Here is a 19,169-nt window from a genome sequence, read left to right on the forward strand (position 1 = left end):
GGAATATAGAGTGCTGGAGCATAGCGCAATGCATGCCGCTTTGCAGTATTTGCAGGCACATCGTAGTAGACGCGGGATCTGGGCCGGCAGCAGTTCGTTTTCGTAACTGGTTGTACAAGAAAGCATCCGTCGGATGGACTCATTAGATCTATAACTAAATACATACAGTAAGGGTAATGGCAATGTAGGCTATCAGGACGCTACGCATCTTATGCATATTAGACGAGGCAACGTACAAGTCTGGATGTAAGGCGTCACTGTCCATTATATCATCTCAACCTGTTAGCGTCCCGCTTGGGCATCTACGGCTACAGCGATATGAAGTAGCCTGCTACTTCGTTTTGGTCGTAAACGAGACCAGCTCCAGCGGAGAAGCCGTCAACGGCCACAGCTGGTAGTAAAAAGCCACCGCTCCCGCGACGAGGAGGGTATAATACGCGACGGTCCACCCGATCCCCAGTGTACCGTCACCTGCCTGGAAGGTACTGATGTCTGAGTCTTCCTTTCCACGAACCAGGGGAGGGCCCATGGTGACTCCGGCTTCGACGCGACCCCAGAGTCGGGGAAGACCGCACCAGTTGCAGAAGCTGTGAATAAGGATCACGGCAGGAAGGGAGCCTGTCCGCAGAAAGACGAATGTCGCGTACCAGCCAAATACGGTAGTAAAGCCAAACTGGAAGAGAGATCGCAGTAGAGCTGCGAGCACCGCAGTATCCGGATGGGTCAAACGGAACTCATAGAAGTGGTGGATATGTGCGATCCCGAAATACAGGGGTGCCACAAGCACGATACGACCCGGGGACACCTTGGCCAGCAGGTGGACAGCAACAATGACAGAGCGGAACATGATTTCCTCCGTCACAGGGCCCTGAAGAATAGGTCAGCGTAAGAAAATGAAAAGATTAACGGATTTCCTTACGGCCACATAGTTCCGCCAACCGATCCAGCCGCCCAGGGTCTCTGCGATCTTGCTGCCGCGAAACCATTCCTTCCACTCACCCTCTGCAGCACCTCTCTCGAAAAGTGGACCGGCAAACAGGATGGCGGTTAGCAAGAAGCTGCGGGCGACCTCCATGGGACCAGCAGGCCACAAGCCCAGAAGTTTCAGGCCATCCAGCAATGAAGCGTCACCCTTTTGGACCGCCAGACACAGGACGGCCAGAGAGCTCACCAGACAGGCGGCCGTGACGGCTCGAATCCTGGCCCGGATGACAGACGGAGCATCTCTGCTCAGTGTGGGCGAGGGCTTGGTGACCGAGGAGAGGTAGAACGGCACCACATACGCCAGCGTGAAGACGACCTTGCAGGAGGTTAGCGCGGGGGCCACGATGACTGCGGCATGTACCAAATAACATCAGAGCAAGAACATGATGAACGGAAATGGAACCATGAGAGCATGGTGCAGGATGCAGGAAGCAGAACAACATCTAGGAACGGTTCGAGATTATGCGTCTTCGGAGCACCCCATCACGACAATTCAAAATAACATGCAGAGTAGAGTAGATGTGGAATGCCATACCGACAGGAGAGCGGCCGTGTGCACCGAAATGACAGGCAACGGCTCTTCTATGAAGCTGCATCAGTACGGGGTGATTTTTCTTTGCCTCAACCCCAGCGATTGGCCGGGTTGGACGTACCGGACTCTCTGGAATACAGATTCTTGAGACGGCTGAAAAGCCCTATAGGCGCCATGGCAGGGAACAGCAGCAATAACGCTCAAACTGTCAGATGGGAATCAGATGGATTATTCTCTGATTTCTCTGGTGAATTGGACGCTGCCACGCTGTCGACTGCCGATCTCTCCGCGAAGCTCCGAGCGGGGGAGAGAAGAGACGAACTGTCAGAAGTTGGAACTATCTACCGGACGGGTTCCTGGCGCTGATCGGGGATCCTGGCCGATGATTGTGCTATTTTTGCAGATGGGGATTCCTCTGTGTGGCCCCGAAGCAAGAAAAAAGGAGCGGTTTGGTGAGGATGATGATTATTGGTGCTGCGAGTCGCGTTGGACTTGCTGGCGTTCTTCTTTTCTCTCAGGAACGGATTCATCTCATCCAACCGGCCGATCTTAGCGACTGTTAGCGTCGCCCAGAGTGGATGAGTCCAATGTCATCCATCGCCGGTTCGCGTGTTCAGATCCAGATCAGTTCGACCCAGCGGGGAGAGAGAGAGAGAGAGAGAGAGAGAGAGAGAGAGAGGCTGGTGGAATTCAACGGCAGGTTTTCTCTCGTTCTTCTCTCGTTCTTCTCGTTATCGATATAAGTCTAACGATCAGCTTCATCGCAGCGCAGAACCCCCCAGGACTCGCCCTCGACAGAAAAGAAAAGACCAGACCAGTCCTGTTACTTCTGTATCACCTCCTGTGCATCCATTTCCCCATCGTTTTCCCCATCTAAGCCTCCCACTTGCGCAGGTCGTGCTTTAGACTCACTTTAGCCTCGATTCTCGCATACCAGACGCTTCACCGCCGGGCAACCAGATTCCTTGCCTTATCCCGGTTGCTGCTTCTTCTACTCTCTCTCTCTCCCTCTCTTCTGCTTCTTCGTTGCTCTGGGTCATGGTGGTGCTGGTGCTTCCTTCAGTCGTTCCCTTGTTCGTTTCGAAAGTCCTGTCTTTCACGTCCCTCGTTTAACTTATCTGATGACCCTCGTTTAGTCAGAAAAGGCCTTCATGATGTCCTCATAGTTTCAATTGACGCTCTCTTCATTGTTCACGCTCCTTTCCGGCTCCTCCAGAGTCCGCATTCACGACCAACTCGACGCATTCTTTGTCTATCCCAAAACAGTCATTCGTTTACTTATTACCCCCTCATTGTGGGCGCCATTGCCATTGCTATTGACATTGTTATTGTTCTACTCCATTCGAACGCTCTCGAGGCCCAATTGCACCCGTATTTGCATTCTTTATTGATCTCACGGACCCTTTCTTGACCCGACAGTACGGCATACTTGCTACAGCATTGATATCGAATCTTTGCTGTCGTTTGTGATTCTATATATATTACGATTGTTTGATAATGCGATAATATCCAACTATGCGATCGCCCGTTCTAAAGCCCACGTCGCCCACCGCTAAGCGGAGGGCGCTTCATGAGCGCACGCCGTCGCAGACCAACGAAGGCTCCCAGCTGCCCACGCTACGTCTCGTGTACGAAAAGGAAGACGATGATGTCTACGCCGCAACGCCCTATCCCACCAGACCAGAGCACGTTCTGCTCCCCAGACCGGGTAAAGGCCAAAGTTCCGAGGACGACGAAGAAACCGACAACCATGATGCTTCCTTCGTCTCACATGGTTTTCGGCCCCTGACAGCCACAGCATCCTCAGCCACCGAACACGTCGCAGACGACAGGGCAACGCCGCGATCCATTGGCGATGCATGGGAGTTGTCGTCCACCGTTGACGCTGGCCGTTCTCCGCCGGAGCTTTGGGAGACGTCTGACGACCCCCGGTCCAGCAGATCGTCTATCCCGGACCCTGTTTCACCGCGTAAAAGGCACGATGACGCCCCCGGTCCCTCGTCGCCGCGGCCGTCTGAGGACGTGATCGTCCTGCCGTCTGTCACTCCTACCATCAAAGCCGTCGTCCCCGAACCATCTTCACCTCCATCAGTACCAGCAGAACGCGAGAGTTCAACGGCTGCATCGCCCAGTTCCAGTCCCAACGTCGTCCGCATCGGGCTGCCATCCAGTCCCAACTTCGTCGCCCTTCAGAGTTCCAGCCCGAACGTGATCCCCGTGGGCAGCTCGTCGCCCAATGTCCAGGTCGCAGAGCGATCCAACTCGTCTATTTCTTCGTTGACGTCCCTGGGGACGGTCGTCCGAACATATATCAACGCCGCGCATTGGAGTCGCTCACGCTCATCGTCAGAAAATTCCAGCGGACAGCCGCAGTCGGTTCAGTCCGTCCACTCCAGCCCGCCGCTGCCGGTCCTGCGATCCTATCCCTCTACGTCCACCTTTGGTCTACCGGCGACGGAGTCGAGCGGTTCGCCTTCATTCCCCTCTTCTGTGCGTCGAACACCCTCTCCTCCTGAGGCGCAGGCAGCTATCAACAGTGGTCTCGCCGTGCAGTATCCCACCATCCGCCAGCCCTCGACCAGTTCATATGCCGAGTCTTCCCAAGCGCCAGCCCGGAAAGACTCGTCGCGGTCGATGACGGACCGATCGTCGGGCCGTTGGAATCCGCACCTGTCCACGGTTCCGTCCCAGTGGTCGGCGGAGCGCCAACTTTCGCAGCCATCACCAAGCGCCGGCCATGGACGCTCCAATTCCAACTCCAGTCCCGCCGGCCCGTCGCGACCGTCTGCGGCCTGGTTGAGCGACAAGACTACCTCGTCCGTCTGGCTCGTTACCGATACCGACAGCGACGAGCAGCTGGACAGCCTGAGCAATCTCCCGTCGCCGCAGTGGCGCTCATTTTTCGCAGGTAGCCCGGCATCCTCCCGCCAGAACAGTTTTCGCAGTTTGCGACGTGCCGGTTCCAATTCCAGCCTGGTGTTGACCACCATCCCTGCTTGGGCGCGAGTTTACTATGGAAGCCGCGAGCTGCAAAGTGCTCCTTTCGCTCTGACCGATAGCCGTCCATCGTCGGCTCGACCATCCACCGCAAACTCTCATGTCATTAGCCAAGTCCCGGTATCAATCTCTCGTCCGCGCACCCGCCCGCGCGAAGGCTCTCGCAGCCCGCAGCGACGTCCCCAGAATCCTGCAGTAGACGCTCGCAATCGTTGGTTCGACCGGGATCCGGCTCAAGCCCGCAGCATGGCGGACACGACGTCTGTCACGCCGTCCAGCACGTGGTCTGCCAGATGGTCTGCCAGACGGGGCACTTGGTCTCCCCATCTGTTTATAGACCGACGAGCGGACCAAATCCGCGGGAGTACGTGGACGGCGCCCTCGTTGGACTCTACTGCGGAGCCTGTCTTCAGTCGAAGAAACGCCCAAGTCTACGCATTCTGCTTGGGTTTCATATTTCCTCTTGCTTGGCTCATTGCGGCCTTTCTTCCTCTTCCACCTCGCCCGCTGTCAATGCAGGAAGGGGCCAGTGCGGAGATTGGGACTGCAGTCTTCGGTCGCGTGGCCGAATATGAAACGCGACGCTATCAGAATGCACGATGGTGGAGGAACCTGAACCGCTGGATGTGTCCGTTGGGAATCGCGGTCATTGTCATAGTTGTAAGTCTTTCTCCAAGTTCACTAGATTCTAGCCATGACTGACAATTTTAGGTTACCTTGGCTGCCGTCGGTACAACAGTAGGCTTCTAGTCTCAAGGGTCTTATGCAGATGTCCCACTATGCGCATATTTCAGGATGTCAAACATCCTCCAATATCCTGGCCACAAACGCGTGTGCCTCTGCGTGATAAGTCGACAACTACTGTACGCGGATATTCATTTCCTCACGCACTACCGTCAGCGACTCTTCCGAGTCTGGGAGTTTCAGCCAGGTCCGCTATGCCGGCAACTATCCCATTGAGATGGCGCCCAGATCAACACCCACGTTGACAAACGTTCATTTTCCCGGTCGACCCTGGAATTTATCGCCATATCGCTACCATGGTCGCATGATAGGTCAACCCTTCGAGTTCCGGCTGCATATATCCGCGCGGCATAGCTTTGCGGCCGCCGTATCCTACCAACTCTCTATATGCAGTTCAATGGCCATTTCACTGGTCCTACTCCTCACGATCTACCTTCACACAATCACCCACTCTTCATTCCTTCCCCCTCCTCCTTCTCTCTACCCTCTCCTTCTCCGCACGACTGTATGACTGTATGTTAACTGCTCGTCTATCTTCTCTCGCCCTGGTGCCTGTACTTTTTTCTCATCCTACGCGGACGACAAAACGACACGCATTCATCGATGATACGACGACATTTTATGAATATAACTCGACGTATTATATATATATGTCTCACGCTTTTTTGGATGATGTATGTATGTATGTACTGCCTTTTCTGCATGTACGTTACGTTGGTGGGCGACTGCTTCTTTAGCCAGGTTGGAATTATTCGATTCGAATTAAGAATTCATTACTTCTTCTTTTTTCAGCTACTTATGCTCATTGAAGTCTGTTTTCGCATTCACCTTTTCAAAAGATTTTGGATGGACTTGAATTCTTTCTTGTTCTTTTACTCTATACCCACCCGCGAGCAGTTGCTATAATGGCTTAATTGCAGGTTTCTGAGGCGGTTTTAAGGCGTCTAGAGCAGTCATGATTATTATCTAGCATCCTGGGTATATTCCAGAGATCTTGATATATTTGACTCGGCTTCTGCTAAATTCATATTCACACTTTACACACACACTGCTCTATTGTATAGATTGCCAAAAAAAAAAGTTCCCATGTAGTATCCGCGTATATACTTTCCCATCCATCTATCCATCCACCTATACTTCATCCCAACTCATCCAATGCGCTAGTTAGTCATTCTAATCCCACACAAGCAACATTCTCTTCTAGCAATTCCAGCACTACATGCATTATTCCTTCAAAAACTTAGCAAAGAGAAACTATCGAATCAAATTAATCCTAAATTGGCACGAAAACATAGTAGTCTGATTGATTTAAACCAACCTAGTCGATTAACTACTTACCTAGATTGCTTTAACTAACTACTTGAATTTAGTTCTGGGGCGGGTTTGAAACCTTATTTTATTTTATTTATTTATTTATTTGTATAGCATGCGAAAAAGGAATTTAGATCATAGTGATCTATCTAGTAGGTAGGTAGGTTCTATATCTATATCTCTAATGAGAATATCGAAGAACCCTGCTGCAAATGGATTATCTGGATGTACGCTCTGTGGTGCCGACGAGGACAAAGTCCATTCGAACTTCCAGCTTATTTAGTAACTTGCATAAGTTACAAGAGGATAATGGGTGGATGCGTTATGATTTAATAGTTTACTGGTAATGGAGAGAATATGTTCAAGCTCTGATTCTAATTTCTTTCTTTATTTTGAATTTAGATATGACCGGTCCCCGGCTATGTATGCTGCGTGTATAGACATATAGACATCACAGAGATTTTCCTTCTCTCATAACTCTCCTATAACGTGAATGAATACTAGACATGGAACTGTACATGAAATATAACAGGCGTAGCCATCAACCATGGGTATACGTGAGTAGTTGAAAAAAGTGCATAAAGAGATTAAACAAGGCAAATTTGACATGGACAACGTAAGGCTGGATGGCGTAGATTAGACCTCCACGTGCTCGGCCTTGGGAGCAACCATGGCCTTCTCGGTGAAACCCATCTCTGCAGAGTAGGTGGTTTGAGGCTTCCACTTGGCCGAGGTACGAGGAGTGGTCTCCTCCATCATCCTGTCGACCTGCTCCAGGGTGAGACCCTTGGTTTCGGGAATCAGGAAGTAAGCGTAGACGCAGGCGCAGGCACAGAGAGAGCCCCAGATGAAGAACACCTTGGCGCCGAGGTTACCCTTGTCAGGGTCAACCATGTAGGGGGTGATGACGGCGATGATCTGAAGAAGGGGGTTGTGTTAGCTGGGATGTTTTCTTCTTTTTGCAGACAAGGCTGAGCTGGGTTACTTACGCAGTTCCAGAGCCAGTTGGAAGCGGTGGAAAGAGCAACACCGCGGGAACGGATCGGAAGAGGATAGATCTCTCCGATGACGACCCAGGCACCAGGTCCCCAGGTGCTGGCGAAGAAGAAGATATAGATGCAGATGAACGAGATCATGGCGCTGACTGCGTGGGGGTTGCTTCCATCGACAGTACCAACGATGGCGACGATGAACTGGCAGACGACCATGCCTAAAGCACCCCAGATGAGCAGGGCGCGACGACCGAACTTCTCAATGGTCCAGAAGGAGATAGGGGTAGAGCAGACGTTGACGATGGTCGTAATCATGCTGATCAGGAAGGGGTTGTTGATAGTGTGCAGGTCCGTGAAGAAGGTGGTTCCGAAGTAAAACACAAAGTTGACACCGGTCCATCTGGTTTGATTTGTTAGTTACGGCGGAGAAAGAAAGTGACCATGCTGTATAGAACTTACTGCTGCATCATCTGGAGAGAAGTACCCAGGATGGTACGGCGCAGGTTGCTGTTGGGAACCCAGAGACTGCCCTTGAAGCAGTTGAGCCAGCTAGAGAAGTAGCCGCTCTGGGGGATAACCTGCATCTCGTACTCGTGGTTGGCAACAATCTCGGCCAGTTCCTGCTGGATATAGTCGGATTCAATGGGTTGACCGCGGACACGGGACAGCACATTGGCAGCCTGGTCCAGGTTTCCCTTCTTCACAAAGTAACGAGGCGACTCCGGGAGGATAAGAAGACCACCTCCGAGAATCAGGGCCCAGGCAAGCTGCAATCCGATGGGGATTCGATAGGAGCCCGAGTCGTTCCGGTTCTCGGTGCCATAGTCGACACAGGAGGCCAGCATGAGACCAATGGTGACGCAGAACTGGTAGCCCGAAACAAGAGCACCACGGATCTTGCGAGGAGCAATCTCAGACATATACAAGATGATGATAGCCGAAACGAAACCGACACCGAAACCGGCAATTAGACGGCCAGCTACCAGCAGGCCTATGCTGGTCGAAGCAGTTTGAAGAACAACACCAACCATAAAGACGACACAGCCAGAGACGACAGTCGTACGACGCCCGAACCAATCGGCGAGGTCACCGGCAATCAGAGCACCGAAGAAGGTACCAGCGGAGAGGATGGAGGTGATCAGAGACTTGTTTGATGACGAAAGGGCGAAACTTTGCCCCGGGCCCTGTTTTTATGCTTTTAGTTACACGGCGTGACAGAAAGACGAAAAGGCAATGAACAATGATTCCTTACAGGCTTCTGGAACTTCTCGATGAAGTAGTCCATTCCCATAACACCGTTGATATATCCGGAGTCATATCCGAAGAAGATACCTCCAAAAGCAGCAAAGGCACACATGAGATAGGCCCTGAAGGTGACGGGGGCCTCGACACGCCCCGTGTCAGCCGTCGGCATCATGACACCACCACCGGGCATGATGATAGTTCAAGGGTGATGAACGGTAAAAAGGATATTATTAGGCGGGGGAGGTATAAGGGGGGGATGGGACAATGCCCAGAGGAAGGCCAAGAGTCCGGGGACTGGTAAAGGATAGTCTTCTCAACAACAGGAATACAGACAATGCATTGAAATTTCGCGCGAGGGGATGCAGTATATAACCTGTTTCCTAGACTGGACCCTCATGATAGCCTTTTTTTTTTTTACACTCCGGTCCGGGGATATTTCTCTGGGGAGATGCCGCGTCTGTCATCAAAACTCGGCTCGGCCGTTCTACTGACGAATGTAATGCAGCACAGGATCGTTCTTGAATTGGTTTGCGGGTCCTCTCACAAGCCAAGGCACTTTTTGGTCGGTGAATTTTCGCTATCTCTTCTCATGAGGGCAATTGTAGCCCGTTTTCTCGCTGGTGCGAGAGTGTGCTATGTACGCCAGTGGCTGCGCCGTCTATTCCTGTTCCTAGTCCGAAACCTCGGGGATGCCCCAGACGGACCAGACGCATGGGGAACTGGAGAATGTCCCAATCGAGGGCCTGGGGATCGTTTGCGGGACAAATCAACGAGCGAATGGCCGATGCGAAGGTTCAGCCGAGTCGACCCCGTCTCTCCACTGAACCGCCACAAGAGTCATCATTGGCAGAGGCGTCGACAAGCCAGACGCATCTAGATTATGCTCGATGGTCACGCCGCGTCGTGGCCAAACAGAGGCTCGGTTCTCGCCGGGCCTAACCATCGGTAGCGAGTTTATTTCGGGCGTAGAACATGGCGCAGAAGCTGAGCGAAGCCAGCTATTATTCTCGACGAGCGGTTCGCCGGCGATGTGCCCAGGTCGGGAACGGCGCATTCCTTTCTTTTTTTTTTTCGCTTCCCTTTGCAACTCAGCCGTAGGCCCGATATACCACGTGGTCCGAAAAAATAGTAAATTCCAGCCGGATCGGGGGACTCATGGTCATGATGATGGATCCGGAGAGATTGTTTTACATCCTGGTTCCGGGCCGACAGAGCCTCTTCTCTGGAGCTGACCAGTCTTGCGGATTATTGTATATTCTGTAGTCTTATTCGATGTTGCGCGTGCAGGATACTCATGGTCTCTGTCGGCGCTATCCCCGCACCACCCAGGGTTGAGGTTCGCTCATGTAACGCTGGCGCACCAGACTGCCATCAAAATGGGCATCCACGAAATGCAACATGGAAACTCATCTCTGCGATGCCCCGCTGGATCACGCGGTGCCACTAACACTGTCAGAAAATTTTTAGACACACAAGCATCTGGCGCAGGCGTAGTCCATGGGTTGGGTTTTGCGTGAAAGAATCAGTCGTGTGCGCATCCGTTCCGCCGAGAAATTCCCCATTCTGACCTGTGAAGCGTAAGTATACTAGACTAGCCTGCAGTGCCTTGCTCCTGGCTTTCTCGAGTCTGTAGCGTCCCGAGCGGGATCTTCGCAGGGCCCTCTTCGAGACGGACTGATCATGGCTCCAGGAAAGTTCCAGCGACGGGCATGGCCACATGGCGCGATCCAAGCCGTTGTCGCCGTAGTCGTGTTCTGGCTGGAAATGAGAGTACTACTCGCACGATGGGTCCCCCACGGCACTGTTCAAATCGGAGGATGCCGAGATATTTGGCCTTCATGGGAAGATCCCCCGTTAATTCCCCGCGGGGTCGTTTTCCCTTTCCCCAGGGTCTACCGGTGAGCGTTTTGCGTTACGGCGACCAGTTGCAATCCAATTCGATCTTTTCCTTCTTCTAAGGGGGTCAGAATAGTTAGTCGTTGAGGCCACTAAGTAGTATTTTTGCAAACCATCAGGGATTCCGGGGGGGATGATCTAGGGCTGGGGTTTTGAGACAGCGCCAATCCCATGACCCTTCTTTCTGCAATGCACCGTATCTATAGTTAGTTGCTTATGTCTGTGCGATATCTAAGTTAACTAGAGTATTGGGCTTAGATATGAGAGAAGAGAGCCCACTCAACTTGGTCTTTGAAAACTGCGCTGGATAAGACGTCCAAAGCAGGATTACCTAGCTAGGTGTATGCAATCTCCTTCCTCTCCTTCTCCTCGCCTTGAACAAATAAAACACAGTCTTGATTACGGGAGCATCTGCCATAATTCCTCGTTGGCTGACTTCGGTGATAATAATCGATTGATTGATGGATTGATTGATTGATTAGTGTAAGTTAACCGAATCAGTTAACTAAGTGATCAACAAACTGTCTGTCGCTGACAAATCTCCCTGTAACCCACGTGATAACGAACTACCCCTCCTCTCTAGACAGGGAATTCCTTGATTGATTAATTGCTTCATTGATTGATATAGATTAGTTACTCTGCTCAACTGACTACTAAGTTGACTTGACTGAATCGAGTGCTACCTACTATCCTATAGGGACATAGTAGAGTAAGTATTGCTTTAATACTCCGTAGTAATTAACAATAATTCTTCCCCTTCCATGGCACAGCCGCCGGTGACGTTATCACAACCCCCTCTAGGAACTAAAGCAGGTTGATCTGCGATTCTGGGATTCCACGAAAAAATGATCGTCCCGTAGCTGGTCTACATACAAGAAAGGACAACTCTCTCTCCACTCCACACGGTTCAGCACAGTCACTACCGAAGAATCAATATTCCTATAGATCTCAACGTCCGCGAACGAACAACATGCCGGATCCGCGCTGCTTCATCATCCGCCACGGAGAGACCGAGTGGTCCCTCAGTGGCCGACACACCGGCATCACCGAACTTCCCTTGACAGAGAACGGCGAGAAACGAATCAAGGCGACAGGCAAGGCCCTCGTGGGAGATGACCGCCTGATCGTGCCAAAGAAGCTGGCCCATGTGTAGGTTCCCGATCCGAATTCATGGACAATCCCCCGCAGCAGCCATCGTCGGTCGCTCGTCTCCAGCAGGATGCCAGTGTTGACCGAGTTCATGTACACAGCTATGTCTCCCCGCGTCATCGAGCGCAGCGGACCCTGGAGCTCCTGGAGATCGGGTGCAAGGAGAGGATGCCCTGGTTGCACAGCAGAAAGCCCGAGGACGAGGAGCCTATCCGCACAAACGCCAATGTCGAAATCACCGACGCAATCCGCGAATGGGATTATGGTGACTACGAAGGATTGACGAGCAAGCAGATCAAAGAGCTGAGGGAAAAGAATGGCGATGGACCCTGGGATATCTGGAGAGACGGCTGTCCTGGCGGAGAGTGAGTTTGCTTTTTCCCCTGGTTGATTGCTGGCAGAAATTGCTGCCATTGTAAACAGGCGGCGTTCGAGATAAAGACGGATTATAGTGCAACGGGCAGCTGACTCGGGATAACTCCTCCTGCATCAGGTCCCCCGACGACGTCGTGCGCCGACTCGATGCGCTAGTCGCAGAGATCCGGGAAAAGTACCACAAGGACTGCTTCGGTCAACCATCGCAGGAGAGAGCATGCGACGTCCTCATCGTCGCCCACGGCCACATCTTGAGAGCGTTCGCGATGCGCTGGGTGGGCAAGCCGCTAACGGACACAGCATTCATACTGGAAGCCGGTGGTGTTGGAACACTGAGTTACGAGCACCACAACATCAACGAGCCCGCTATCATTCTCGGTGGAGGATTCGTCGTGGAGTGAGTGAGTTGGCCGCATATCACCCTCCATAGTAGTCGGATAGCTCTGGGCCTCCACATCGACTGTCTCCACGGTTTTCTTCCTCCAGTGCATCCATCTGATAGCATCCGACAAACAATGCCATGCCGTCAACAATCCATTCCAAAAAGCCAACCAACATCGACCGTAGATAATATCTCCCTCATAGTTCTCATCCTCATCAGCCCCGACAGGCTCCTCGTAAGACCAACAATCATAACAGACTCCATCATAAAAAAAAGAATCCATCACCACTCCCTCTCCTCTTCCCCACTACCCCTCCTCTCCTCCGCCGTATTACTCCCACTTCCACTCCCACTCCCATCCTCCTTGTGAATTCCCTCCTCACCCAGCACCTTCGCAGCACCCATGAACATCCCACCAATATAGCCGCCCAGAAACCGCATATCACCAGCCTGAACCGCCGTCATGCGCACCAGGTTCTCCGTATCTGCCAAATGGGCATTCAGCTGTGCCAATTGCGAGTGCAGATGTGCGTATTGCCGCGCCTTGGTTGCAGATCCACTGGCTGAGGATGTCGATGCGCCTGGGAGGAGGGAGGTGCGTGGGAGGGAGTTGGATTGCGAGTGCGAGTGGTGGTATTGATGGTGTGGAGGCATGGTTGGTTGTCGGAAACGGGGGAGGTAGCACCTCTTCTACTCGAGCAGCGCGGGTCCTGCAATAGCCTCGGTGGATTCCTTGTTCCTTAAATGATGCACGGTAATTGCAAGTCCTCTCGAGTTGCAGTGATGGTGGTTGGCAGTGAAAGATGAAAGATGATCAGGACCGGTTTGTTGACATGAGCGGGGACAGTCCACAATCACAAGTACTAGCCTACATCCATGGCACGTGACTATCAGCTGGTGATAACCATCATGCTTGGAGTCGATCTAAAGTTCCAAACTATTATTAGTTAGTTACTTGCTAAAGCGAGCTTGCTTGCTTGCTTACACAGCGGACAGTCTTCCTAGATCCACTGATGATGACTGATCCCAACAATAACACCGGCATTCCCGAGCCCGCGAAACCTAAGATCTCTGAATACAGCGGGCCTACGAAGATAAAAGGCCGGATAAAAGGAGACAATTACAGCAAGAGGACATGGTCGCATTGCTCACAAGTTTAATTCGCATCAACTGCGAGAGGTGGTGAAAATGAGGCAGAATTGGCCTGGCCCTTGATTAATTCCCTGCGAAACCGCAACCCAGCCCGACCCGACCAGCTGATCAATCGACTATAAATCAAAATCCTCCGCTCTTTTTATGCGCCAGAACCCAGACTGCCCGAGCAAACATGACCGGGCTGGCCAGAATCACTTGGCCAGCCTGAGTTATAATAGAGAAGAATGACAGGAAAAAGGAAATAAAAGGAGAGCCATGACAATCACGAGGAGCACTGCCGAAAAGGAGATGAAAGTCCCGTATACAATCTCGGAAGAATAATGCGCCAACAATGCGATGAAAACACACACAAAGGCCGTCATACACAGAAGAAATAGAGTTTCATGGTCAGCACACAGGCCATTTAACAATAAAGAGAAAACAAAAAAAGAAAATGGCATGAGCATGGGAGGACGTCTGCGCAGTTTCCCCAGGGGGCCAGCTTTTCAATCAGCTTGACCTTGCTTGGATAATGATGCAAGGAGGGCGCACAAAGAGTGAGAAAAATCAAATACATGTGCACAACCACACCCAAGCAAACAGCAAGAGAGATGCCCCATATGTCCCTACGTATGTGTAATGAAGCGAACAGCACAGAATTAGTGAAATTGCTCCTATTCCCTCTTCCAGCAATTAAACCGGAGAGCAAAATCAGTAGAAACCAGATGCACTTTTTTTACCCGCGCATAGGGTTGTGATGGGGTATGGGCGGACATTAAGTAATATGCTTATGCAAAAGGTGGTAAGAGTCGAGATGCAGAAAGTAAAAGGGGATGGGGGAAGAAAACCTGCAACTGTCCTACTCACGCCTCAACGGAGTAGATATCGACCACGTTCGGTATCATTCCGCCCACCGCAGTTGGCTTCAAGACCGTAAAAGGAGGGGGTAGGGTGCAGTCGGTTCAGCGCACAGGCATAGGTGCCTGCTGGCCACCGAGACTCGTTTGACTGCTGTGGGCGGAGTTTTCAGAGTCGATGTTCGCGCTAGCTCCGCTATCACCACTCTCCGCGCTGGCGCTCGCACTTCCGGTCAGACTGCTGTTGTTCGGAGAGCCCTTGGCTGGGTACGAATTGCTCACCCCAAGATTTTGCTCCACTTGCTGTGGTCCGACTGCATTACCTTGCCCGGGAGGATATCGAGGGACGGGTGCTGGTATGCCCCCAGGAGGGGACGGGCGACCCTGTGGCATCCCATTTGGAGGTCCAAAGGACGGATGATCCTGAGGCGGAGGAGGTCGAGGCATTCCACGACCACCCATTCCGCCAAACGGAGTGCCTGGTGACTGGCTCGTTCTCCTGCTTGGAGGGTAAGGGCCAGGACCGTAGTCACCCGCACGGCTGACCGTCAAGGAGTTCGCTCTCGATTCGACATGCATTTGCTTGCGGTCAACAGCTCCGTATCTGTTAGATGCGTACATCATCATCGGGTTATCCAAGAGATTCTCATGTACACCCGGCATATCCTGCATGATGCGTGCGCTAGTACGGTTCTTCGATCCGCCAAAGTACCGGCTGAACGAGGAACCTGGGCGACCACCGTTGCTCGCCATCATCTCTGGGTTCTTGCGTAGTTGGCTGGCACTGGGGGCTTTCCTAGTGCGACGCGATGTGACGCTCATCATATCAAAATTGTCGGGATCGATCTGCGGCACCATCCGAGTGTCCAAGGGATCAAAGTAGTCATCTTCATCGTCCTCATCGAAGTTAGGAGCGGGTCGTGATGGTGGCGCTCTCCGAGGACCAGGAGGTCCACGTCTCATGTGCAGCTCCTGCTCGCGCAGCTGCAGTTCGCGTTGTCGCAGGGCGAGTTCTCGCTCTCTCATTGCGATATCCGCCGCGGATGCACTTCCACCAGCAGCATCGGGGTACGGACCACCGCCGTTCTGAGGTATAGCACCGTCGGGAAGGTCGTCATACAGAACCAGATGACTGAACTCCTCGAGTCCACTATCCTCGAAGGACGGGTCCCGCGGGAGTCTGCCTGGCTGGCCATTTGGTGCCCTGGGTGGACCAGCCATCGGGGGTGGACCACGTCTCGGGGGTGGCATCATTGCCATTCCAGTGGTCGTCCGGCTAGACCTCATAGCTCCGTTCATCGGGGGTCGCAGAGGCGGCATACCAGATTGGGGCGGAACAGACGACATACGTGGAGGTGGCTGCGCTAAGACGGGGGGAGAAGGCTCCGTCTTCTGAGGTCTCGTCTGGTTGACAATATTCACATGGTGGAGCATCGCATACAGAGTCTCTATCCGCGGGACCCGGACAGACAACTCCGTCGCCAATTTCACCGCGGATCCCAGGTAGGTCTCGACTTCCATGGGCCGCCTCGCAACGAAATCCTGATACATAATGCTTTGAGTGTCCGATGGGGCAGTCATGCTCCCGATCGTCTTTTCACGAAAGTTGTCTGGGAACGAACAGCCCTGCGCTTTGGCCAGTTCGATGAGTTCGTCGATAACGTCCGACACCATTTGGCGGACACCAACTTTCTCTAGGAGCTGAGCATGATTAGGCGTGTCAAAGAGAACACTGGCGGGGTGGAATGCGATCGGTCTGCCAAGCAGTATCAGCGCCAGTTCCGCATGTAGGGGAAGAAATGAGGTTGACAACTTACCCGACCATATGTTCAAATTGTTCCTGTCGGATGTTCTTGGAAACCTTGCAATCCACCTGGCCGGTGCCCAAGGTGATGGCGAGGGCGACGGCCATATCGTTCTGTATAGAAGCAGGGATCGACGGGTTCTTATTGGCGGGTCCCACCCAGATCTCCGTCGACCCCGTATGCTCGAATTCACTAGCCCCGATCTGCGTGATCTCAAGACCCGAAACGAGGGACAGGACGACGTTTGTCGGGAAGCGCTGCTCCAGATGAGCTTCCACACCCAGCGTGTTTGTAGTGTTGACGAGGATGCATGTATGTTGTGGTGTAACGACAGACTCAATCACTGCAGCCAGATCGTAGACGTCTGGCAACGCCTTCACGCAGAGAATAACGTAATCGTATGCGTTCTCCCTCGAGGATGCTTCTTCAGGACTGCGCACGACTATCATGTCATGCAGGTCAGCATCCAATCGTACGGGAGTGGTTTGGAAGAATGAATTGACGATGGCAGTACATACCATGACGGGGTTTAAACCGTTCATTGCCGAATTGTTTTGACCTACAGACAATTGTGTCAGCGACAGGCGATAAACCAAAGGAGGAGAGGGGCATCGTAGTTGAAACGTACTTGAATGAGACACCGTATTGTGCTACTGACTCGAATCCCGACTTCCAGACGAGTGTCACGTCGCATGAATTGGTCGCCTGCAGCCTCCACGACAGGAAGGCCGACACTGCATTGCCGCCCACTACACAGGTACGTTTTAGCAATCCGCTCATCTCTTTCGGGTCGACGCCTTTGTTGTGATTCTCAATCGGGATGGAATGGGTCGCAGGAGATCGGTTTCCGGATGGGAAGAGCAGAAGGATCAGAAAGCCATTGCAGGATAGGATGAGGCCATACCTGATAGAATGCGCAGCCTTGGCGGAGAAGGAGCCATTGCGATAAGAAGAGCCGTCCAGAGAAGGCGTCAGACGGAGGGGACGATGGAGGAACGACGCAGACGGCCGTGTCGGGAGGCAACTCCCAGGAGACGAGGTCGACGGGAGCTCGAGTGTAGAGGGACGATGTCGATAGGGAAGAACGACCGCGTCAGGCGAATGCCAGAAGAAGAGATCCCCAAGAAAACAAGCGAAGGCTAACACGGAACGAGAGGAGGAGGGATCCCGGACGACGGCTTCAACGCAAACAACAAAAAAAACGAACGAGGGGGGAGGAAAGGATGAGGTAGATGGATGGGAGGGGGTTCAGGAAGGGGCAGAACCACGGGAGGTGGAAAGGATGTATTTGGGAGGGAAAAAAGGATGATAGAAGGGTGGAGGAAGAGAGCGAGAGCGAGAGCGAGAGAGAGCGAGAGAGACCGAATGGATTGGCTGTCTCGACGGGCGCTGAGAGAGCCCTTGGGCGGTGCTCGAATCGCCTGCCAGCCGCGCCCGGAGCAGAATCAAGCAATAATTAATTAATTAATTAATTAATTATTATTGAAGTGAACGCGACAGCAATCAATGCGTGGCTTTTTTTTTTGCCTATCTATCCGCTGCCGGTTTTCTTTTTTCTTTTCCTTTTCTTCTTCTTCTTCTTCTTCTTCTTTTCTGCTGCGGCCTAGACACGCCGTGGAATTCGGGGGGGGTTGGGCTGAGATGCGCGATCAGGACGCTTTCGTGGAGCAGCCCACTCAACAAGCACCACGCGGGCAGTAATCCAAAAACAGAACGCTTGTTTAGTCGGTCTGGTATTTTAACCCCCCGTGTGTGTCTGGTGGGATGATGATGGTAGTAGTCTGGGATGCGATGTGATGGAAGGGAGGGGGGTAAGTCAGGATAGGAATGCCTCTATGGTGTGGACTGGGTTTCTGCCGTCTGCTAACTAGTGTATATTAAGTGGTAGTGCAGTAGTAGATAGATAGATAGATTATCTAGATAGATAGATAGATACACTGACTGACTGACAGTTAGTAGATGGTAGATAGTCGAAGAATACTATTATTCCTCTGCCGCAACCACCACCAACCACCCTATCCTCCTCCATCTCAATCTCAATCTCGCTCCCGAAGCGGAACTCCCCCTTCTGCTGCCAGCGGATCGGACAGAAGCAAGAAAAAAAAGCCCACCGGGGCCGATGATGACAGGGCCAGTCCATCCTGCATCCACTCGCAAACCCACCTGGATGGGTCGTGGAAGTAGGCGGCCGCTAACTAACAGATTGCTGTCCAGACCGGCGTCGGATTGTGCATGACAAAATGCGATAGCTACACGGCGTTATGCCAGATATGCGGATGCAAAGCACAGTCCGTCAATGGTTCGGCGATCGATGCTCTGCGTCGGGAGAACCATGGTATGAGGGCCTGCAAGAAAGGGATGATGAGCAGTGTAGATAGTTATTAATATATTATTGTTTATCCTCCAGAACTAACTAGTTGCTACAATTATAAATTAATGCCCATATCCATATTTAACTACTAACTAGTGGTTCGTTTCCTCCACGTCCTTTCGCAGAAAATGTGGGTTTGGGTCTCGCCTCGAACCGGTTCCTGCCATGATTCATCGTTGCTCTGCCAGTTCGACGGACTAGATATAATATTATTATTATTACTTTAAAGTGCTTAGACCGGCCAGACAAGGTTGCTACCATAGATGATCGATCGTTTGGGGCTATCTATCTATCCATCAATCTATCTCTCTCTCTCGATCCAGAACTGCACTCTCCAAGGTAAGAAGAAGCTTCCCATGCTCGGGTTCTGATCCTGTCTTCGGTTCCGGCATGCC

General features: G+C 52.3%; 6 protein-coding genes across 6 annotated transcripts; 2 read left to right on the forward strand and 4 right to left on the reverse strand.

The window, feature by feature from the left end:
* Positions 1 to 331: 331 nt before the first annotated feature.
* On the reverse strand, positions 332 to 1,692 carry C8Q69DRAFT_404613 (CaaX prenyl proteinase Rce1; the record flags this gene model as incomplete). Its single annotated transcript, XM_028628041.1, has 4 exons — positions 332 to 868; positions 920 to 1,300; positions 1,520 to 1,563; positions 1,638 to 1,692. 4 exons carry the CDS (start codon positions 1,690 to 1,692, stop codon positions 332 to 334), a joined length of 1,017 nt encoding a protein of 338 aa, XP_028483654.1.
* Positions 1,693 to 3,031: 1,339 nt separating this feature from the next.
* Positions 3,032 to 5,263, forward strand: C8Q69DRAFT_508360 (putative serine-rich protein; the record flags this gene model as incomplete). The annotated part of the gene is made up of 2 exons (XM_028632964.1): positions 3,032 to 5,173; positions 5,225 to 5,263. 2 exons carry the CDS (start codon positions 3,032 to 3,034, stop codon positions 5,261 to 5,263), a joined length of 2,181 nt encoding a protein of 726 aa, XP_028483655.1.
* Positions 5,264 to 7,110: 1,847 nt separating this feature from the next.
* C8Q69DRAFT_312844 (high affinity monosaccharide transporter) lies at positions 7,111 to 9,124 on the reverse strand. Its single transcript, XM_028627274.1, has 4 exons — positions 8,813 to 9,124; positions 8,020 to 8,744; positions 7,558 to 7,960; positions 7,111 to 7,486 (listed from the first exon to the last, which is right to left on the reverse strand). The coding sequence occupies exons 1-4, from the start codon at positions 8,993 to 8,995 to the stop codon at positions 7,205 to 7,207; spliced, it is 1,593 nt and encodes a 530-aa protein (XP_028483656.1). The 5' UTR covers positions 8,996 to 9,124; the 3' UTR covers positions 7,111 to 7,204.
* A 2,547-nt stretch (positions 9,125 to 11,671) lies between these two features.
* Positions 11,672 to 12,626, forward strand: C8Q69DRAFT_445919 (phosphoglycerate mutase family protein; the record flags this gene model as incomplete). The annotated part of the gene is made up of 3 exons (XM_028629097.1): positions 11,672 to 11,850; positions 11,952 to 12,215; positions 12,344 to 12,626. The coding sequence occupies 3 exons, from the start codon at positions 11,672 to 11,674 to the stop codon at positions 12,624 to 12,626; spliced, it is 726 nt and encodes a 241-aa protein (XP_028483657.1).
* A 132-nt stretch (positions 12,627 to 12,758) lies between these two features.
* On the reverse strand, positions 12,759 to 13,531 carry C8Q69DRAFT_312854 (DASH complex subunit Hsk3 like-domain-containing protein). The gene has a single exon (XM_028627275.1). It carries the CDS (start codon positions 13,259 to 13,261, stop codon positions 12,890 to 12,892), a length of 372 nt encoding a protein of 123 aa, XP_028483658.1. The 5' UTR covers positions 13,262 to 13,531; the 3' UTR covers positions 12,759 to 12,889.
* Positions 13,532 to 14,703: 1,172 nt separating this feature from the next.
* C8Q69DRAFT_487445 (ketopantoate reductase PanE/ApbA-domain-containing protein) lies at positions 14,704 to 17,183 on the reverse strand (the record flags this gene model as incomplete). The annotated part of the gene is made up of 4 exons (XM_028631981.1): positions 14,704 to 16,354; positions 16,416 to 16,845; positions 16,922 to 16,962; positions 17,032 to 17,183. 4 exons carry the CDS (start codon positions 17,181 to 17,183, stop codon positions 14,704 to 14,706), a joined length of 2,274 nt encoding a protein of 757 aa, XP_028483659.1.
* Positions 17,184 to 19,169: the final 1,986 nt, after the last annotated feature.

The sequence above is a fragment of the Paecilomyces variotii genome, assembly GCF_004022145.1.
Source record: "Paecilomyces variotii strain CBS 101075 chromosome Unknown C8Q69scaffold_8, whole genome shotgun sequence".
In the NCBI taxonomy this organism is placed as follows: domain Eukaryota; kingdom Fungi; phylum Ascomycota; class Eurotiomycetes; order Eurotiales; family Thermoascaceae; genus Paecilomyces; species Paecilomyces variotii.

Coding starts and splice junctions, on each gene's coding strand:
- C8Q69DRAFT_312844 (XM_028627274.1), bottom strand. CDS start 8,995: ATGCCCGGTGGTGGTGTCATGATGCCGACGGCTGACACGGGGCGTGTC. Junction 8,745..8,812: donor TCGAGAAGTTCCAGAAGCCT/GTAAGGAATCAT, acceptor GCATAAAAACAG/GGCCCGGGGCAAAGTTTCGC. Junction 7,961..8,019: donor TCTCTCCAGATGATGCAGCA/GTAAGTTCTATA, acceptor AAATCAAACCAG/ATGGACCGGTGTCAACTTTG.
- C8Q69DRAFT_312854 (XM_028627275.1), bottom strand. CDS start 13,261: ATGCCTCCACACCATCAATACCACCACTCGCACTCGCAATCCAACTCC.